The 17965-nt window shown below is 35.2% G+C and overlaps 1 protein-coding gene across 4 annotated transcripts in view; it reads right to left on the reverse strand.

The window, feature by feature from the left end:
* Positions 1 to 17965, reverse strand: part of CFAP20DC (CFAP20 domain containing) — a 90880-nt gene that overhangs the window by 7791 nt on the left and 65124 nt on the right. For 3 of the 4 annotated variants that reach the window (XM_085309803.1, XM_085309804.1, XM_085309802.1), the window contains one exon: positions 13981 to 14042. The exons of the other annotated variant lie outside the window; for it this stretch is intronic. In XM_085309803.1, the coding sequence (XP_085165929.1) occupies positions 13981 to 14042 (62 nt within the window). The remainder of the gene's footprint in view (positions 1 to 13980; positions 14043 to 17965) is intronic. 4 annotated transcript variants of the gene reach the window in all.

Here is a 17965-nt window from a genome sequence, read left to right on the forward strand (position 1 = left end):
AATGTCAACACAGTCAATTTCTTGCAAAAATTCTGGGGCAATTTTAAAGAAGGTGAGGCAGAACTTTGTTAGAGCACTGGTGTCAGTCTGCAGCTCCCCCTTCCCAAGCCACCCTTTGCTTTAAATCCACTACAACTTTTTTTTTTTTAAAAAAAGTGATGCTTGAGAACTGGAGAAGAATGAAAATATTTCTACTACAAAAACTGCTGCAGCTACAGTGATGCAAGCCCAAAGGAAAGGCAGTGCTTGCTACTAGGGAGAATTATCTTAACTAGACCAACAAACAGTTAGAAAAAGTAAAGAAGCTTTAGAGTACATATGTTATACTACAGGTCTGACATAAAAGTTTAAAGATAGGTGTTTTCCATCTAAAATATGTATCAGATCCTTTCTAACAGGAAAGGCAGTTGATACCTGGAGAGTAGAGAGAAAGTTAATACGACAGAAAGAAAGATAATCTGGCAATTATCTCCTATGGAAGGGAGACAGGTCATTTATAGAACATTGAGTGAAGGAGGTAATCACGTGCCATTAGATCAATATCTATTGAATTCATGGTTTTTACTACTGTGGAAATTTATGAATTTTAGTTTCTAGTCTTATCTCTGGAAGGTATTCCTGAAAGATCAGTTCTGAAGAATCAGAGATGGGATGAGTGATTTTGTCCTTTTATTTTGTCCTTCAATTATTGGAGTCAATTCTAGTGTTGAGGAGTTGTTCAATTTCTTCCTTATAGTTATTTTGAGGCACCTGGTTCACAGGATGAATTATAGTTCATTCTAGTAGATGTGACTGTAAGATTCGGGAACCTTGATGGTTCTAATGGGAGGTAGAAGACTGTGTATTTATAACAGAGGCAGAAGAAATGTATTTGCACTTTTCACTTTTCATATTAAACACAGTCTAGATTCAATTCATGCCTTTTGTCTCAATGTCCAAGAAAGCCTAAGTTTTGTTCTTCAAATCCCTCCCATCAAAAAAAGCAACAGAAACAATACTGTGTGTTCATTATTGACTAAATATTACTGAATATTGAAAAGTTTTACATAATTTGTACTAAAAACCAGTGTAGCACTTCCACGTTAGTTAGCAATGTCTAAATCAACCTTTCCCAAGATCTCGATAACAAACCTTATGTGCACTGAAATCTTGGCCAAACTGCATCAGAGAATAAATATTTGCAATTGATTGATAAACTTTTGAAAAAGTGACTTTGCAGTGGTAATGCTGATAGATGGCTTACTTTAGCAGTCAAGATACTTTTGGCGTAATGAAATTTGCAGTCTACTTCTACAAAGCACCTAAGATGGCATGTATATGTGAGGCAAGACTCAAAATTAAAAAAAAAGACTCTTAAAAAGTCTGTAAACCTTGCCTGAAAATACAGAGCCCGGCATGGTGACAACTGGCTATTAACTTTCTGAGAAATGTAAACTTGTGGCATGTGTTCTCATATTGACTGAAGAAAGAGTATTTTCGGTGTGAGCTTCTTAAAGAAGCTAGTTTATCTCCTCAAAACAGAAAAACTAATCAAGCATTTTGATTAATTAAAGACATTATTTATGCTATTGAGGCCTCAAGCTGTAATCAATGTAATCAACCTGCAAGAAACTATCTAGAGTTTCCTGATAACAATGCTGAATGCTCAGTATTCTCTTTGACATTGGGAGCTGCACTGTATGAAGGCTCAGAACGGGCAGTTTCCACACACATTTGAAGTAGGCTTTAACGCTTGCAMTGAAATTCTTAGTTACACTTAGTTATACTGCAAGCTATTCTCCATACCAAGATATAATAAAACATACATGATACAATCTTGTCAAATCACAGCCTTTTTTTTAAAAAAATTATTTTCAAGAAATAATTGCTATACATCGAAAGACCACATGACAGCTGAACTATGGTGGAAAATAAAAGCAATGTTTCAGCGTCCTGAAATCACGTAGTTTTTAGTTTTATGGCAGTATGTTAAATTTTGCAGAAAATGGCATCCATAATAAAAAGCATGTGAGAAAACTAGTGATGCTTTTTTAACTAGCACATGAACAAACAGTGCCCCATCAAAAGTACTACCACAATTATAATACCTAATACCGAATTATAATACCATCAACAGAAATCTGAAGGATCAGAGGGTCCTGCTTCAAATATTATGTTTGATATTCTTATTTTTTAAGAAATTTAAGCTTTTTAGGCTATCTTACTGGCTGAAATGCGAAAATAATAAACCACATTGTACAAAGATTTTTAAACATTTCTGTGAATTGAGACAGCTTTTTTTTTTGGTCAGGTTTAATTTGTATAATTAAATCAGTGGAATTACTATTTGATTCATATTATTAAAAAAATAAAATGCTCAGAAGCTTTCACAGAAAAGTTTTGTCTGGCTTTCTATACTGAACTTAACAGGAACTTTAAAATTACTAGCTCAGCCTGGTAACATGCTTAAGGAAAAAGCCACATTACAAAATTCATGTTATTTTTTCATTCTCTGATACAATGTATTATTAAGCATACATCATACATTGTATTTGAAGAGTACAATCAACAAAGAACACGTGATATTTAACTGCTTAAAATACTTCTTCTTGACATCTTGTGGTATGATCAGCAAAAATCTTGGCACATGCCTGTGCTGTACTAATACTACCTAATACTACGTGAACCAAATTCTACTGCAAACCCTCAAAAAGAGTAAGTAATACCTTACTATGATCCACTGATTGCAAAGTACTAGCTCGTATCAATAATATGGCCTACTATAGCCTAAATATTCAATTCAAGTGTGATGAAGATCTATTTTTTCCCCGCTTTGTTTGAATTTTTAAATATATCTATTTAAGAAAGGTTGTCAAAGACAACTCAGTACTTAACAGATCAATACAAAGTGACCTAGCTTTATAACACCCCTCATCCATTCTCTGCTACATATGCTTTGGAGCCTGCATTACCTGTTAAGACTCTACAGATTAGCAGATCTGATTTTTCAATTACTTATGCATCCACTAAACTTCAGATATGCTTGTAACTTCATTGCCTTAAATCTGATTACCTATACACATGTATTTGGGTTTTGCTTCTTAATATATTACGTATACATACATAATATATTAGCTTTAGTAGTGAAAAGAGGACTTCCGATGTCTATTAATAAGATGTCTGTGTTATGTACAGAATACAATTACAATCCTCAAAAAAAAAGTTGAAATAAAATTTCAGGTCCTACCACTATATGTGTCCATAATAACTGTGAAGTCATCTCAGCCTTAAGTTGTCCATTATTGCATCTAAAACACTTAAAACAATCTTTTTACAAGTGTGTCATAAACTAAGAAATATTTCATATTAACTTATAAATCAGTAACTGTTCAGTACTACTTAGCACCAGGTCCGAAAAAAATATTTCTATAATGGAAAATTGAGTGAGTTTACAGAAGAATAGTAAGATATGCTACCAAAAGAATATAGAGTATATATATACATACAAATGAAGAATTTCCAAGTGCATATTTTAATAAAAATCTTGAAAAACAGCATAAATATACATCTCTGGATGACTTTGCATGTATTGAAAGCTGTATTTTAAAAGAAATAGCAGAAGAATTTAAGGTCAATCTGGCAACACATTAATGACTAAAAAAAATGCAAGTCATCAGCTACATTGTATTATTCTCCTAGAGTGTTATTGTAGTTTCAAAATATCATTAAATCAGCACAAACCAACACTTATCATTTCCTCCACATTTTTCACAGTGAGCTGCATTCTGACTATGAGTAATCTGTTAATCTGCTCTTTGCCTCACAATCTGTCAAAGTGACAGATTCATTTCATCCCTAATACATAATATCTTCATTTACAGTATGCCTTACTGGAACTTTTTTTTGCTAGCACTGAAATTTAGAAAATCACAAATATATTTACAGAATGCTTTTTTTCTTGCTCCACAGCACTTTGCCAAAGTCCAGCCTACAAAATATCGTATTTCCAATGGACGCAAAGAGAGTTCTGTTAAAACTAAATAATTTAATTTTTAATGAATCAATAACGACAAAAGATGGCTAAAGGTACAACTGAAACTGTGCAAGAAAGACTTGAGTCTGCTCCTCTCAAAGTATTACATCTGTAAATGAACTGTCTTACATGAGTGTTGGATCATGTTCAAAGATAATAAAGGAAATCTGAATTCTACTTATTAAACTAGATGTTTAGATACTACAAACTGCTGCATTACAATTATGTACTGGATAATCAAGTTGATCAGTAAAAGCTGAAAGCCTGGCCTATAAATGCTACCATTTTTCTTTCAATACCAGAGTTCAAATGAGAGATTTTTGCAGATTATTAAAAAACCACACAGTCATCTACATTAGTCTAAAAATAAGTATGTCCTCAATTTGGAGGGTTAATAGCTTAGTAATTAGCATATTGTGCTATTTGGTCAACATTTCTTAGTTAAATACATGAAGCCTCTATCATAGCTTCTGTTAAATAGCAGTCACATTGCAACTTACTTAAAGACTAAACCTCTACTTCATTACAATGTTGCCTTGCTGGCTAGATAAACTGTCCTCATGCCCACTAGCAATACAAATGACACTAGTAGAGAAGAACAGTGTTTTACCACCTAATTTAAGAAAAATATTAGCCCTTTCTTCTTTGCTAGCTTTGATTCATCTGTTTATCAGAATACTAGCTATACAGATTGGAAATAATGAGTTTACAAAGGTGGTGTACTGTGTATTAAAATTCCTGAGTATTAATCTATTCTTAATCAAGTAAATTCTAATAAAGTACAGCAGATATTCATTGATCAGTGAATCAATTGATCTGGATTCCCACATTTAATAAAGTGTCCATTAGGCAAAGTTTGCTTCACTTTTTTATATATAACAATTAAATAAACCATTCATTTTAAGAATTATATTTTAATGCTTCACCAATTCAGAAAACACTTGAAGCTAGAACCTAATGAGTCTTGGTCTAATTAAAATAAATTCTTTTCTCTATAGTCAGTCCCCAACAGTATATCACTGTTCTGGACATCCTGGACGTAGACTGCATCCCATTTAACTTTTAATGGTTGACAGGAAGCCAGAAAACTTTCAAAAATCAATGGAGAAAACATGTCTCAACAGAACACTAACTTAATATTATCCATCTGTTAAACATGCTGCTGTTGAATACTCTTACTCCCTGAAAATTACCTTTATTTTCCCCAGGAAAGGTGGTTTTTTGTCTTTTTTCCCCCCATTTTCCTTTTTTTTTTTTTTTTTTTTTTTTTAAGTTAGAAAGCTCTGACCTTTTGCTATATTAATCCAGTGAACACTACAGCATGAAGCTGGAAACTTAATCATGACCACAAAATAAGAACTACGCTACCTCAGTTTAACTCTTCAGAAATACCAAGCTTTCTCAACACCACTAAAATAACATCAAGGAATTAAAGAAAAATTTAGATAGTAAGTTGTTTCTCTTCAGAAAAGTGAGCAATACAAATAATACAAATCTACTTGGAAGTCTGGCTGCCTTGGGAACTACCCCAAACTCCCAAGGCTCTGAGATGCGCAGTAAGTTGGACCTGGAGCATACACGCTGGCCTGCGGGTGGACTGAACTGTCTCGTCATCCCTAAACACTGGAGACTCCCTGGAAGAAGCAGCACTGGCAGAGGGCCATAGCAGCAGTTCAACTAAGTTTTAATGGGGAGTCTGCAAAACTCTGTGACCTGGGAACCCTGGACTTGTAACATACCATCCATCTCTTACTTTCAATCTAAAAGATGTCAGAACCATCTAAAAGCTCTTGCCATTTTCTTTACACTTTGGAAAATCTTTTCCAGACATCCTGCCAGGAACAAGGATGACCCGTCAATGTGTGACCACTGTGCCTTAAATCCTGGGAAAGGCTAAAACCCTTGGTTCTGAAGGTTGGTCAATACACTATTCCTAGAAATGTTATACGTACCCAAGATTCTGCAGATATGAATCAGGCACTTTGCTTTCTATGGGCAGGAATAAATATAAAATCTTGTTTCCCACCTTAACAGGYCTTTCTTCAGGGAAGAGCGACTATGAAATTTGCCTAGCAGAAGAAGGGTATTGAGTTGGTCATAGGTTCTTTTAATAGCCTCACGCAACAACTCTTCACGAAGATGCAGTGGACACTGGCCTGAGCAAATGCTTTTAGTAATAAYGAATGTGGCACTGGCAGCACCCCACTATTCTGCACTGAAATTTATGTTACAGGCAGAGATTTCTGGACAAATGCCCAGGGCAGTGGTCTCGCACAAATCAGAGCACTCATTGCTAAGTACCGAGTAGCCTCATCTGCTCATTTCAAGAACAAAAATACAGCTAGACCCCTTTTCTTTTACCATTGACAGAGGACAAYGGAGGCTCTAAAACATACGTGCCTGATGCTAGTTTTGTTGCTGTAATAGACCATGTCCATTAACATGGCTGAAAACCATTGAGACATGAACCAAGACCTGCCTGATGCATACAGCACTGGACTTTCCTGTACTTTATTCTACACTGGTCTTGTGGCAGACATACAAATGCACATTCCTCTTGAGGAAAAAAAGGCCCTGTCATAAATGAAGAGCATCTTTAACTACTTTTTAAATGGGGACAGAAAAGTGGAATTGGGAGATGTAACAGGGCATATAGTAAAGAGACGCTGACTCTACTCATGAGACTATACACAGTTATAGGGAATAAGCTAAGGGCATTGACTCTCAGCTTATGAAACGTAATGAGGTTTTGAGGCCACAAGTAATACAGAGGGCTAGATGCATGTTTATCAGAGAGAGTCTCTGAAGAGGTGAGAGAGACTGTTCCACTTGGAACACTTAACAGGCATTAATATTAGATTTTTGTTGCTGTTGTTCTTTGAGCCGTGTTTCCTTCCTCTTGTTCTAGATACAGGTGAATCAAGGTATGCTTGCACAAAAACGGCTGCAGTACATTATCCCGAGCACAAGCTAACACATGGACACCTGGAGCCATGGAGTTCCTGTTACCACAATGACAGAATCTCACTCAAACTAGAGACACTAAAATAAGAGGCTTCAACACTCATCATTCTATAAACTGKCCTTAGAGTTTACCTCCTCTTATTTTATCTGTATTCCAACAATATTGTGAATTATGAAAATTATTCCACATATAATCTTTTTTGAAAAGTCTGGACATTATAAAGGGAAGAAAGAAGGATCCTGATCTCACTACTTTTCGTATGCAGATGACTAACCCATTCCCCTCTGTAGCTGTTGTGAAGTCAGAATGTGAGGTACTATTTTACCTTAAAAAAAAAAAAAAAAAAAGTCTCCAAGAAGCCTTACCATTGAATCTCCCGAAAAAACTCCAGATCTCCCACTGTGAAGGTAACCTTTAGCTGGAAAGATGCCTGTGGACTGCAGGCAGCCACTTCTCAACAGAATGTTAATACTACAGTCCAAGTTTGCTATTACTTTGCTTATACCAGAGAAATAGTTGACTTTCGCTGGTCTGTTTTCTACCTCTGCATGGATTTACAACTTCTGACAACAAGTTCTCAGGGTGGAATCAACACAAAGTATTCTCACTAATTTCTGAAGCTACAAAACCCCAAAATCTATGCAACAACATGTCCAGAAGCTTTTGACTTGTTTTATATTCAAACCCTTACTCTATATGCTGCTCTATATGCTGTTTCAAGTTCTCAGATTCCCATACAAAGGAAAGCCATTTTTGCGTGGATTATTTTAACAAGTTTTTGTGTGTTGGCCATTCAGTTCTCAAAAAAATCTTTCTGCAGCTAAGCTTTTTTACTATCATGATTGAAAAATTAAATCTTTTCAATTAGATGCTTCCTGTGCCATTTGCTTCTTCTGACAAGTTCTTTTTCATGCATATTATAGTCTGACAAATGCAGCAGAATTTCACTAATTTAGATTAACGATTAGCAAACCCACTGCAAATTACTGTATTTTCAGGATGAGTAAAGTAACATACACAATGAAAAAGCAAAGTATTTTGTGATACATTGTCCTTGTTCACTTATTTTGACAGCTTTTAGSTTATTTTATAATACTTCATAATGTAATATTGTCTGCTTTGTAGAAGTGATGGAGTCATATGACTTTGATCTCGTAACAAATCACAGAAATAAATGCTTCTTTGTTTGTAGAGCTCAATTTTTTAATTTCCATTTTCAGATTTGAGTTATTCTAGTATTTAAGTCTTTTCCTGGATCCATGGGAGACAAGGATGTTTTGTGTCTGAATTTCACAGCATGCACATTAGAGAAGTTCTGCTCTAGTGCAAATAAATGTTATAACTATAATCCTTCTTTCACTGCACTGCTTTATAGGTGACTTTAATCTTACTGAATCTCTCAATGGTACAATAACACATGCATCAGCTACTGGCATGTTTAGTTTTTGTCTGGGATGAATGAGGGTGCTTAAACGGTAGTCCCAAAACTGAACATAACTTTAAGATTTATATTTGAGAGTATACAGGGGTTTGGGTTCTTGTGCTGGAACTATTGAAAACTTTATGCAAATTTCAGGTGCTGTGATAATGGCAGTACTGAACATTTATGGCAAAGATGGGCTCTATAAAAAACTTCTGTAACAGAAGCTTCTTTAGAAAGTGAAAGCATCCATTTGCTTACTAAAAATCAATAAAGAGTGATCAGTTATACACAGAAATAATTGTTAGCTATTTTAACTAACTAACCAGAATTTTACCAGCAATCAACTCTGAAAATAAGTTAAAACGTATTTATCTACGGAAATGTGCTTATCCATTTCATGATTCATTATCTGAATCACTGTGCATACAAAAATAAGAACATCAAACTGTATGATAAAGTAGCATTAAGGATATGGGTGGGAGGGTCAGACAAAACCTACAAATCTTTCCTAAAATTTTTGAGTTATTGTCCTCTTCAAACACGTTAATCTGCAAATCAATAAAACATTTCTTTTGTGATGCTCAATCTCAAATCTGTAATATTTATCTTAACACTAAACAATTGAGTTTTACTACAAAAGGCAGCTATTTCTCAGTAACTTTTTGTTATATGTACTGTTTCTATTGGAGAGGTGACTTTACCAAGAAGTGAAAAAAAAATAGTATTTTCTGAGATAGTAGATGAAAGAAGAATGATAACMTCCTGATCAGTTTAATGTAACACATGCAGGTTACAATGACAAGACAGCATCTTTTAGTCAGCCTGTGAATGAAGAGAATGACTATTAATCATTTGTCAAAGACTGCAGGCCCTTCTCAGCCAATTATAGATACAAGAAAGTTTACATCACACCCGCAAATGGCAAAGCCACAAAAGATTTAAACCATAATACAGTGGTGACACTTTTTCTAGATAAAATATAAATTTTGACAAAATGATAGTTTTAACTGCATCACCTATTTCCATTTAGCCATTTCAGTAAATATTTTGTAATATCACTAGTTTTCCTTAAAATTAGGTATCTAGAATGTTCCTTAGTTTTAAGGGTTTTCTTTTTTTAATCATAAGAAAACCATTGATGGAATCTAATTTAAACACAAAAAAGTGTCATTAAAGAAGCAACCGACTTGCAAGTACAGAGCAGATAAATTCAGCTTATTTAACGAGTCAGCTGTTAGGCGGGCCTGAAGATAGTATTGAATCCTCTAACTTCAGAGCTACCGTAACACTCATGCTTCATAATAAAGCTTCTTTGAGATAATCATCTGCATGAAGGCAGGTTTGAGAGCCATGGGGAATGACAAGACACTGAGAAGGGAAGATAGGAACATGGTAAATGACAACAGATTGCTTTTTTCAGATTCTTTTTGGAATTTTGGGGGTGAYAATCTACACGAACTACAGCTGCACCCTCTGTGTCAACAAGAAGGCTTAAGACTTCCCTCCTTCTTCCCCTTCCTATCTCATGAGGTCATGATCCTCCATCAGGTTTTATGGTGGGGCCAATCCCAACACATAGGGCTGAACAGGTAGGCTATATCCTAATGCACACACATACTTCCACATGCCAGCAAGACAAGGGTGAGCTTCCTGCACCACAGAAGAAAAACAGCGATGGTGCTAACAAAGGACTAGACTCTCCTTTACTGCTGGCAGTTCTTTGCAGGTAACCCTGACCATGCCAACAGCAGAGGCAGGGACAGTCCTTCAAAGCATCATTTTCCTAGGAAAAGCTGTTGCTGGTGAGAAGGATTTCAGGCAGGCTATGAGCCTTCCTAACTCTCAGTTTTACTGGGATTATAAAAAGTAGTTGTGAGCTTGTGTATTTTGTCTGCATAGGGGAGTGGTGATTGCTATCTGAATGGCAGTTGTTTGAGAAATATAACTAACTCCTAAATTCTTAGCTTTCTACCACACTTCCTTGTGAACTCTTGTTTCTTGCTTTCTTAAAAGAACAYGCATCACATATAAGAGCTGGTAAGATATGAAAATCCGTAGCTACTATGAGGGACAACATCAGTTTAGTAAATATTTTCATTTGTGAATGGAACATAACTTCATCACTCATGCTCTGGCCTAAGACCACTGGCTAATAGACCTTTCCATAAACTGAGGCTTTTATTTTGTATGCTGCTAAATCAGGCAGACATTTACTATCATCAAATATCTGTGCCCACGATGTGCTCAGGGAATACTTTTTTTTTTTTTTTTTTTTTTTTTTTTTTTTTTTTTTTAATATGTGTAGAATCAAATATCTGGTTAACACCTAACTGAAAATTAGTCTGTGTATGTTTTGTATGAAATTACTGAAGGAAAATATACTACTTGTGACAGGATATCCATGAAGTGCTGAAATATTTATGTCCTACCTTAGCGCAGTTTTTTGGGAACAGCTGTTTGAAGTTCAGAGAAACACATTTTATTTGGTAGGCTGGGAAAAGCCAGGAGTGATGCCAACTGAGGATCTGGTGAGGCAATACTTATATAAAATTCAACTTAAAAAAAAAAAAAAACCCAAACCTTTCTCAAGGATGGAAAAATCAGCTTTCATCACAAATAAGTTTTCTGAAGAGCATCCGCAGAAGTTCAGAAAATCTATATATTTAACCAAGCTCAAGAGGTATTTTTCAGAGAGTAGCTCCACATTTTGCAGTCCAGTATGGCTAGAATTCCTCTAGAATCCTTCTTTGCTTCGGTATTTCCTTTAAAGAAACCTCCAAATTTTCTATGACAGATATGTCAGAGAATAAACCTGCTTAGGTGCTTATTAAGTAGGTGCAGGGTACCTAGCTGTTTCCAACACCTGCACTGGAGGGAGCAATACCACAGAAAAGTAAAACAGAACTATTTGTATGGGAGAGAGCAAGTCTGAAATTCAGCTGCAACAGCAAGCTTATCTGTGGAAACTGCAGAGCTAAGGTTTGAAACCCTGCACATCTTGCTCATCTATAGCCGCTATAGTCAGCCTATCTCCTTTCATTAACTAGTTCTACGCCTTGCAAAGCAGCATGTTGTAGAGGCGATTTGTATGGCAGTAGCAATATTCTGTGGCAGACTTATGACCATTACCCAGTGGAACTAAGGGAAAATGAGTCTTGCTAGGTCTTTTTATTGACCGCATTTCCATTATCTTCACAAGTGCTTTCTTTTCTGGCTTGTTCTTTTATCTTAGCATGGACAGAAGTTACATTTTCTGGACAATAGCTGTCACATTACTCTCTTCATTTCCCAGAAAATACTAATACTACACTCCCCCCCCGCCCAAATTACTTGATACCTGCCAAATTCTCTATCACTCTTCACAACAAATTATCTGTTGTTTCAGTAACCGTATTTTCTAATTGTCTGCATGCCACAGTACTTATACCCACTGATCCACAATAGGATGTACTGATTTTTCAAATATTGCCCCCTGCTTTCTTCTACATAGCTACTACTGTAGGGTTACAAAGATCTAGATGTTTTCCAGTTGTCCACGTGTTACTTGTTACAACTGGCTTTAAAGAACAGTTCGGGAACTAAGTTACAGAATTACCATGAATTCTATCTCCCTCTCACCCAGGTACATACCCTCTGTGAAAAACAATACCCAGTTTCCTTTTTAAATGAAATGTAATGATGCGAATTACAGTATTCAAATCACATCTTCTCCAGTTTAATATCATGATGCAAACTGACCTCATAATTTTGTCACCTTCTCTATTTACAGCCCAATAATGCTCTCCTGGCAGTTCACAAGGGCTACTGAATTTATGAGGTACTTGCAAGCCAGGTATTTTACGAATACTTTGATTGCCTGCATTTCTCGAAAACGATTTCTACAGAGGTTTAAGTCTATTGTACGTACTAGATTAAAATAGCATAAGAACTAAGTAGTAATTTATAATATTTTAAATTTTATTATACGGATATATGGTTTTTCGTGTTGATCATATTAACTTAAGTTGATAGGCTGAAATGCTTTATTTTTACAGATAACAAAGTTTATTCTGTTTTTCAGTACATAAAATGTACTGGGTACCAAATTATTTTAGCACATGCATAAAAACAATGTAATAAAACCTGACTTAACCCAACTATGGGCAAAAAGGCGACAATTCTACTGGCAATTCTAACACCACCAGAATAACAGAATCAATTATCTAACAGAGTCCTCACCAAAATGCGTCAGTCACAAGATACCTGACCTCTTAATCTGTGGTCTAWAGTCAAGTGTCTCTTCATCCACTGTAACAATTCATGAGGCTAGAAATGGTTCCTTTGATAACCTGCACCAAGGTACAGATGTTCCCTCCAGACTAACATGAGCAGTTTGATATACATGTGAAAGAGAACAGGAATCCAGGACTGCACATTAATGTCAGTAATATACTGTCTGCACCAAGAAATAGAGCTGAATGTTGCAATAACTGATGTATCCAGGTGAACTTCCACAGCAAGTTTCATAGTGTTCACTTCATAAAACCTAACAAGAGGATAATAAAAGTGTGGAGGGCAACACTGAAACAAGTGACTGAAAACATCTCTATAAGGAAAAATGAAAATTATGCTGTACAATCAACTGGCACTACACTGTCATAAAACATTTCAAATTGTTAATATCTTGAGAAGAAATCAAGCAAACTCTAAATAACTCAGTCATATCTGAAACGTTCTCTCTTCCTAACCCTCCCAACACACACGTTATCTGTGGACAAAGAAAAACCACATTAAAAAGGCCTACTGAAAGTGAAACAAACAATGAAAAATACATGTATAATAAATAAGCACATCTCCTGTTCAGATTATAAAAAAAAATTGGCAAAGCGATATTGAGCTTTAACAGATACAAGTCAGTTCTGAAACAGAACAATTAATTTTGATTGCCTCTACTTCGATTACTTTGCCCCAGCCACCTTATCCATCTGCCCCCAAATCTCCAACTTACCTCACATTAAAGTCATAGGAATTTTGTTGCTGATTCCAAATAAAACAGACCCACCAAAAAACAATATTAGTTAAAATATGCTGCAGACAGGATTCCTTTAAACTATGCCTCAGTATTATAATAGTCTCTCCTGCCTGTGCTCTCTACTGAAAAGTCCTGTCTAACTAGGTAACATTAATATAAYTTGTAAAGAATGGATTCCCTGACATCTAGAGTCACCTACAGAATTTTAGTTACAGTCCTTCAAAGCAAAGAAAGAGACAGTGAGAAAAAGGAATAGGTGAGAATGCGTGCATTCGTGGCAGAAGACGACGACTTGCTGAATCACACATTGAAATGGGTGTAGGACCAAGGCCTGTGCCAGTTAGTTTAAATATATAACAGTACATTCAAAACCCGCAGAATTCTGCCCTGCATTCTGGGACAATGCAGACATACTGCAACCTGTAGACAATGAATAAAAAGAGCAATAGTAAAGCTGAGAGGAAGCTGCGATTGAAAAGAGATTTGAGATTAAATCACAGAATGTCACCTTTAATATTCAGAACATTTTAACTGGAWTATTACTGCCTGGGCTATAAATGGAATCTTACCGTGGGTTGGAATGAGAAAGTGGGCTCATTTCTTTCTGATAGTGGTGCTCTTGACTGACAGGCTATRAGAAACAAAAAATAATAGTGAGAAAATAACTCTGCAAATATCCTTTCAGAACATTTAAAAGTAAGTAAGAGATCCTTTTGAGGCTGCACATTTGCAGCGCTTGATACTGGAATTTTATGGTCTGTCATCTTAAGCGTGAAATTTAAAAAAAGATACTCAGATCCTAACTGTGCAGAGGTATAATGTAATGGAAGATTCTCTTCTAGGYGGAAGTACATATGAACTGAGGAGTTGGCCATCTGGTCATTTTTCTATCCTCTAGTATAAAAGTGTGGGGATTGAGTCAGGAAAAGAAAGAAGGGCAGCAAAGTCCTGTCTGATAGATAAAAAGAAAATCCTATTACAAGTATATAGCAAGCATGGCGCTGAGACAGTTAGTTGGATCCATGAACCAATCTCACTTGAGGCTAGCCAACACCGACCTAGAGCTAACASAGCTGGCAGGCATGGCTCCCCTTTTCAGAAGCACCATTAGGAGAAATCTTGGTGGCCCCAAATAAAGTCAGCCAATGTAAGCATGCTTCTCCAAGACACTGGTAATTTGAAACTTGGATTAAGCTGTTCATGAGTAACAGAGTGGACTGTCTGAATATTCATACAAAATATAGTCATTTTCCACAAATATTCTTCAAATTCTACCTACCAGCAATATGCCCCGAAGGTTTTAATTTATATGTTATTTGGCTTATTAAAAAGTTATTTGCAAGAAACACTGATACTCACCAACTGCTTTAAAAATTCAAGAATTCTAAAATTCAGAAATATATTTAGTCTCAGTATATATTCACTGCTTCTAGAGAATAACTCCTACCCAGCATCACAAACATCAAAACCAGTTCTAAATATATCATTCAAGCAAAYGAAGAAACAAGTGAAAATACAAGCATACACAAAATATTATCTATACATGAAATGCTAAAAATAGATACTAGGAATCATGAAAAGGACAGGGACTTCTACAGGAATCAATATAAAAAAAAGAGTGTAGTCACATGCTTTCAGTAAGTGGGGATGAATGTGGTAAAGTGTCTGGTAAAATGTCTGCATGTCTGTTCAGGATGAATGACATCCTAATTACTGCCAAACATGATTCACTGCCGCGGTGGTGGATGGTGCAATTCCCAAGTGATGGCTAGTCAAAGACAGAGGACAAGAGAGAAAGTGAGTTAGTCAGTCTATGAACCAGAATATCTGTCTCAATAATTTTTAGTCTCATTTCATAGTAAGTAGTAGTCTGCCTCAGTTTTGCAATTTTACTTRATGTGAATAGATCCCTCCAGGGGTTGTCAAACTGAGCTCTCAGTTGGAATAATTCTGAGCTTAAATATCACTCTTCTTGTCTGTCAGACTTCAAATCTGCCAGACCATTTTTGTATCATGTGACCCTTTTCCGTGAATCATCACAACAGAGGCCAGACGACCTTCCACAAATTAGGTATGAATCTGGAAGCTCTTTCAAGTACTTTTCAGGTCAAAGGCCTATTTGACTGAACTTATATTTAGASGAAGATGCTTGTGGAACAAGTAATCTCCCTTCTCTGTGAGTACTTCTGACTTGAAAAACAGGTGAAAATATTTTGGAGTCTGAAGATGGAGCATAACTCTAGATTCCTCAGTCTAGGAGAGTCTTCATTATCCTCTCTATTTCTCACTGAAAATCAAGGAGCATACGCAAGAACATGTCCTGCATTTCTCTTATGTATGACCTTGCTCCAAAACGTTTGTGTTTTATGCATGTCGTATAACACAAACTGAAACAACACATCACTAAAGTTGTCTGGAACTAGCTAGCCGAGAAGCTGAACGGGCCAGCTCTCTGAGAGGGGCTGGAAGGTCTTACYGGCTAGAACAGACATGAGAACAGAAATATTTCATAAGCTGTAAAACATTCCTTGAATAACACGTGGGTTTAAAACTTCACATGATCCTCCACAGTATATAAAATTGTGTCTTTTATATTATAACTAGTTGTTGCAAAGTTAATGTGAAACTTCATCTAGATCCTGACACGTAAGAAAACATTCAGATAAGACATAGGCAAATATTTACTTTTTATATATGTAGTTCTATATATACATATTACTGATATGGAACTTTGCCCCGTGCTCCGCACATTTTAAAAAGCTTTACAATTGACCTTCAAAGTAAAATACTTAAATAAATAATAATATACATATAAAAAAAGAGAGTATGAGCATGCTATGTTGGGTGCATATAGCTATGTTCTCTCTCTATATATATATTCATAGCTTATAGCTATGCTGGGTAATGCATAGTACTCAAAGCTGTTTTATCCTTTTTTTGGCTATCACCATTTACAACAGATGCTAAACAACTTACATTCCAACAATTACTCCTGAGTGTATATATTCAGTTCTTGGTAAACTATCATTGGCTATAAAATAGTTTTTAGTATATCACTTTTATAGTTGTTTAAGGGCATCGGTTCATCTGTTCTAATGGCAACTTAGCAATAAGATCTATGTGCCTTCCATTCAGCAGGATTTCTGAATGTCATTAGGATCAGTAATAGGTAAGAATTTTCAATGAATCTAAAAATCAGACTAAAAATGGCGATAGAAAATTTAAACTCACTAAAAATGTGTTTTGTATATAAAATATTACTTTGATAAATAAATTTGTTTAGATAACACAATTATATTCTGCACTGCCTTACAAAACACCACATGTATTCCAAAGATGTCAAAAGTCTGCCTTCTGGTGGTGCTGTTGCCACAGATTCCACCAAGGGACAAAAAAGGTTATATAAAACAAATGAATATTTAGAATAAAAATACTCCCTGCTTGTCTTTGAAGGATGTAATAGAAAGTAAGAGATATTATTGATTTAAATAACCAGAAAGTTATTACCTGGAAATACAAATAAATGTGAAAAGTTAATCATGACAACAATTTCAAACTGTCCTTTATTTTTCAAACTACCATATCAGGATTATTTCTATTTCTTTTCATACATTGTAGAGCTAAAATATTTTCTAAATACAATTAAAAGATGGCTACAGACACATAAAAAATGTCCATGGTTTGCAAGAGGGATTGCAGTGGGGATTGATCATTTGCAAATTCTCTTAAGTGGAATGGTAGTGATCGTCACTACTGAATATCAGTTGACATAAAATAAATTTCCTTATATTATATATATACATATACATGGAATTTATATATTTTATTTATTTATAAAATATATAATTTTATATATTATAAGTATATACAATACTTATAATTTTGAATAAAAATGGAAGCTGAAGAACGTATGACTTTACTTATTTTAGGTCTTATAGCAGGACTGTACACGGCAGAAGACAAATTCATGAGAAGCATCTTTCAAAACATGCTTTAATCACTCCAAATATGCTGAATTCTGCGCTCTCAGTTTTGTAGACTAGTTATGTGTACAGCAACACATTTATTGTACATGTGAAATGCTAAATGTGGGGATTCACAGAAAATAGCTATATAAAATTATTTGAAGGATTTATAACTTTGAAAGCCAGAGGAAAAACTAACTAGAATGACCACATGTATATGACGAATCAATAAACTTTAGATCACCGATAAGAACATTGAACATCAAGTCTAGAACTGATAGAATGATGGAGCCCTACTGAGTATACTCCYGTCACAGATAATTCCCTGCTGAATGTTTTTTATTTTTGTCAGTTGGCCAGTTCTAAATTTATTTAAAGTGYGCTTTATTGATATTGTACACTGCTCATTTTTCAAACAAACTCACATGGTAAACAAATACTTACAACAATCTCAGCATATTACATCTAAACAGTTACCTTTATCAAAGCTGCAATTTTATCAATGAAATAGGATCTGTTAAACAAGATATATTTTATATAAAACTACCCTGGCTATTATTAAATGTTACTATCTTTTGACTCTCTCTTT

This window comes from Rhea americana, unplaced genomic scaffold (assembly GCF_003343005.1).
Source record: "Rhea americana isolate MKP2758 unplaced genomic scaffold, rheAme1 scaffold_303, whole genome shotgun sequence".
In the NCBI taxonomy this organism is placed as follows: Eukaryota; Metazoa; Chordata; class Aves; order Rheiformes; family Rheidae; genus Rhea; species Rhea americana.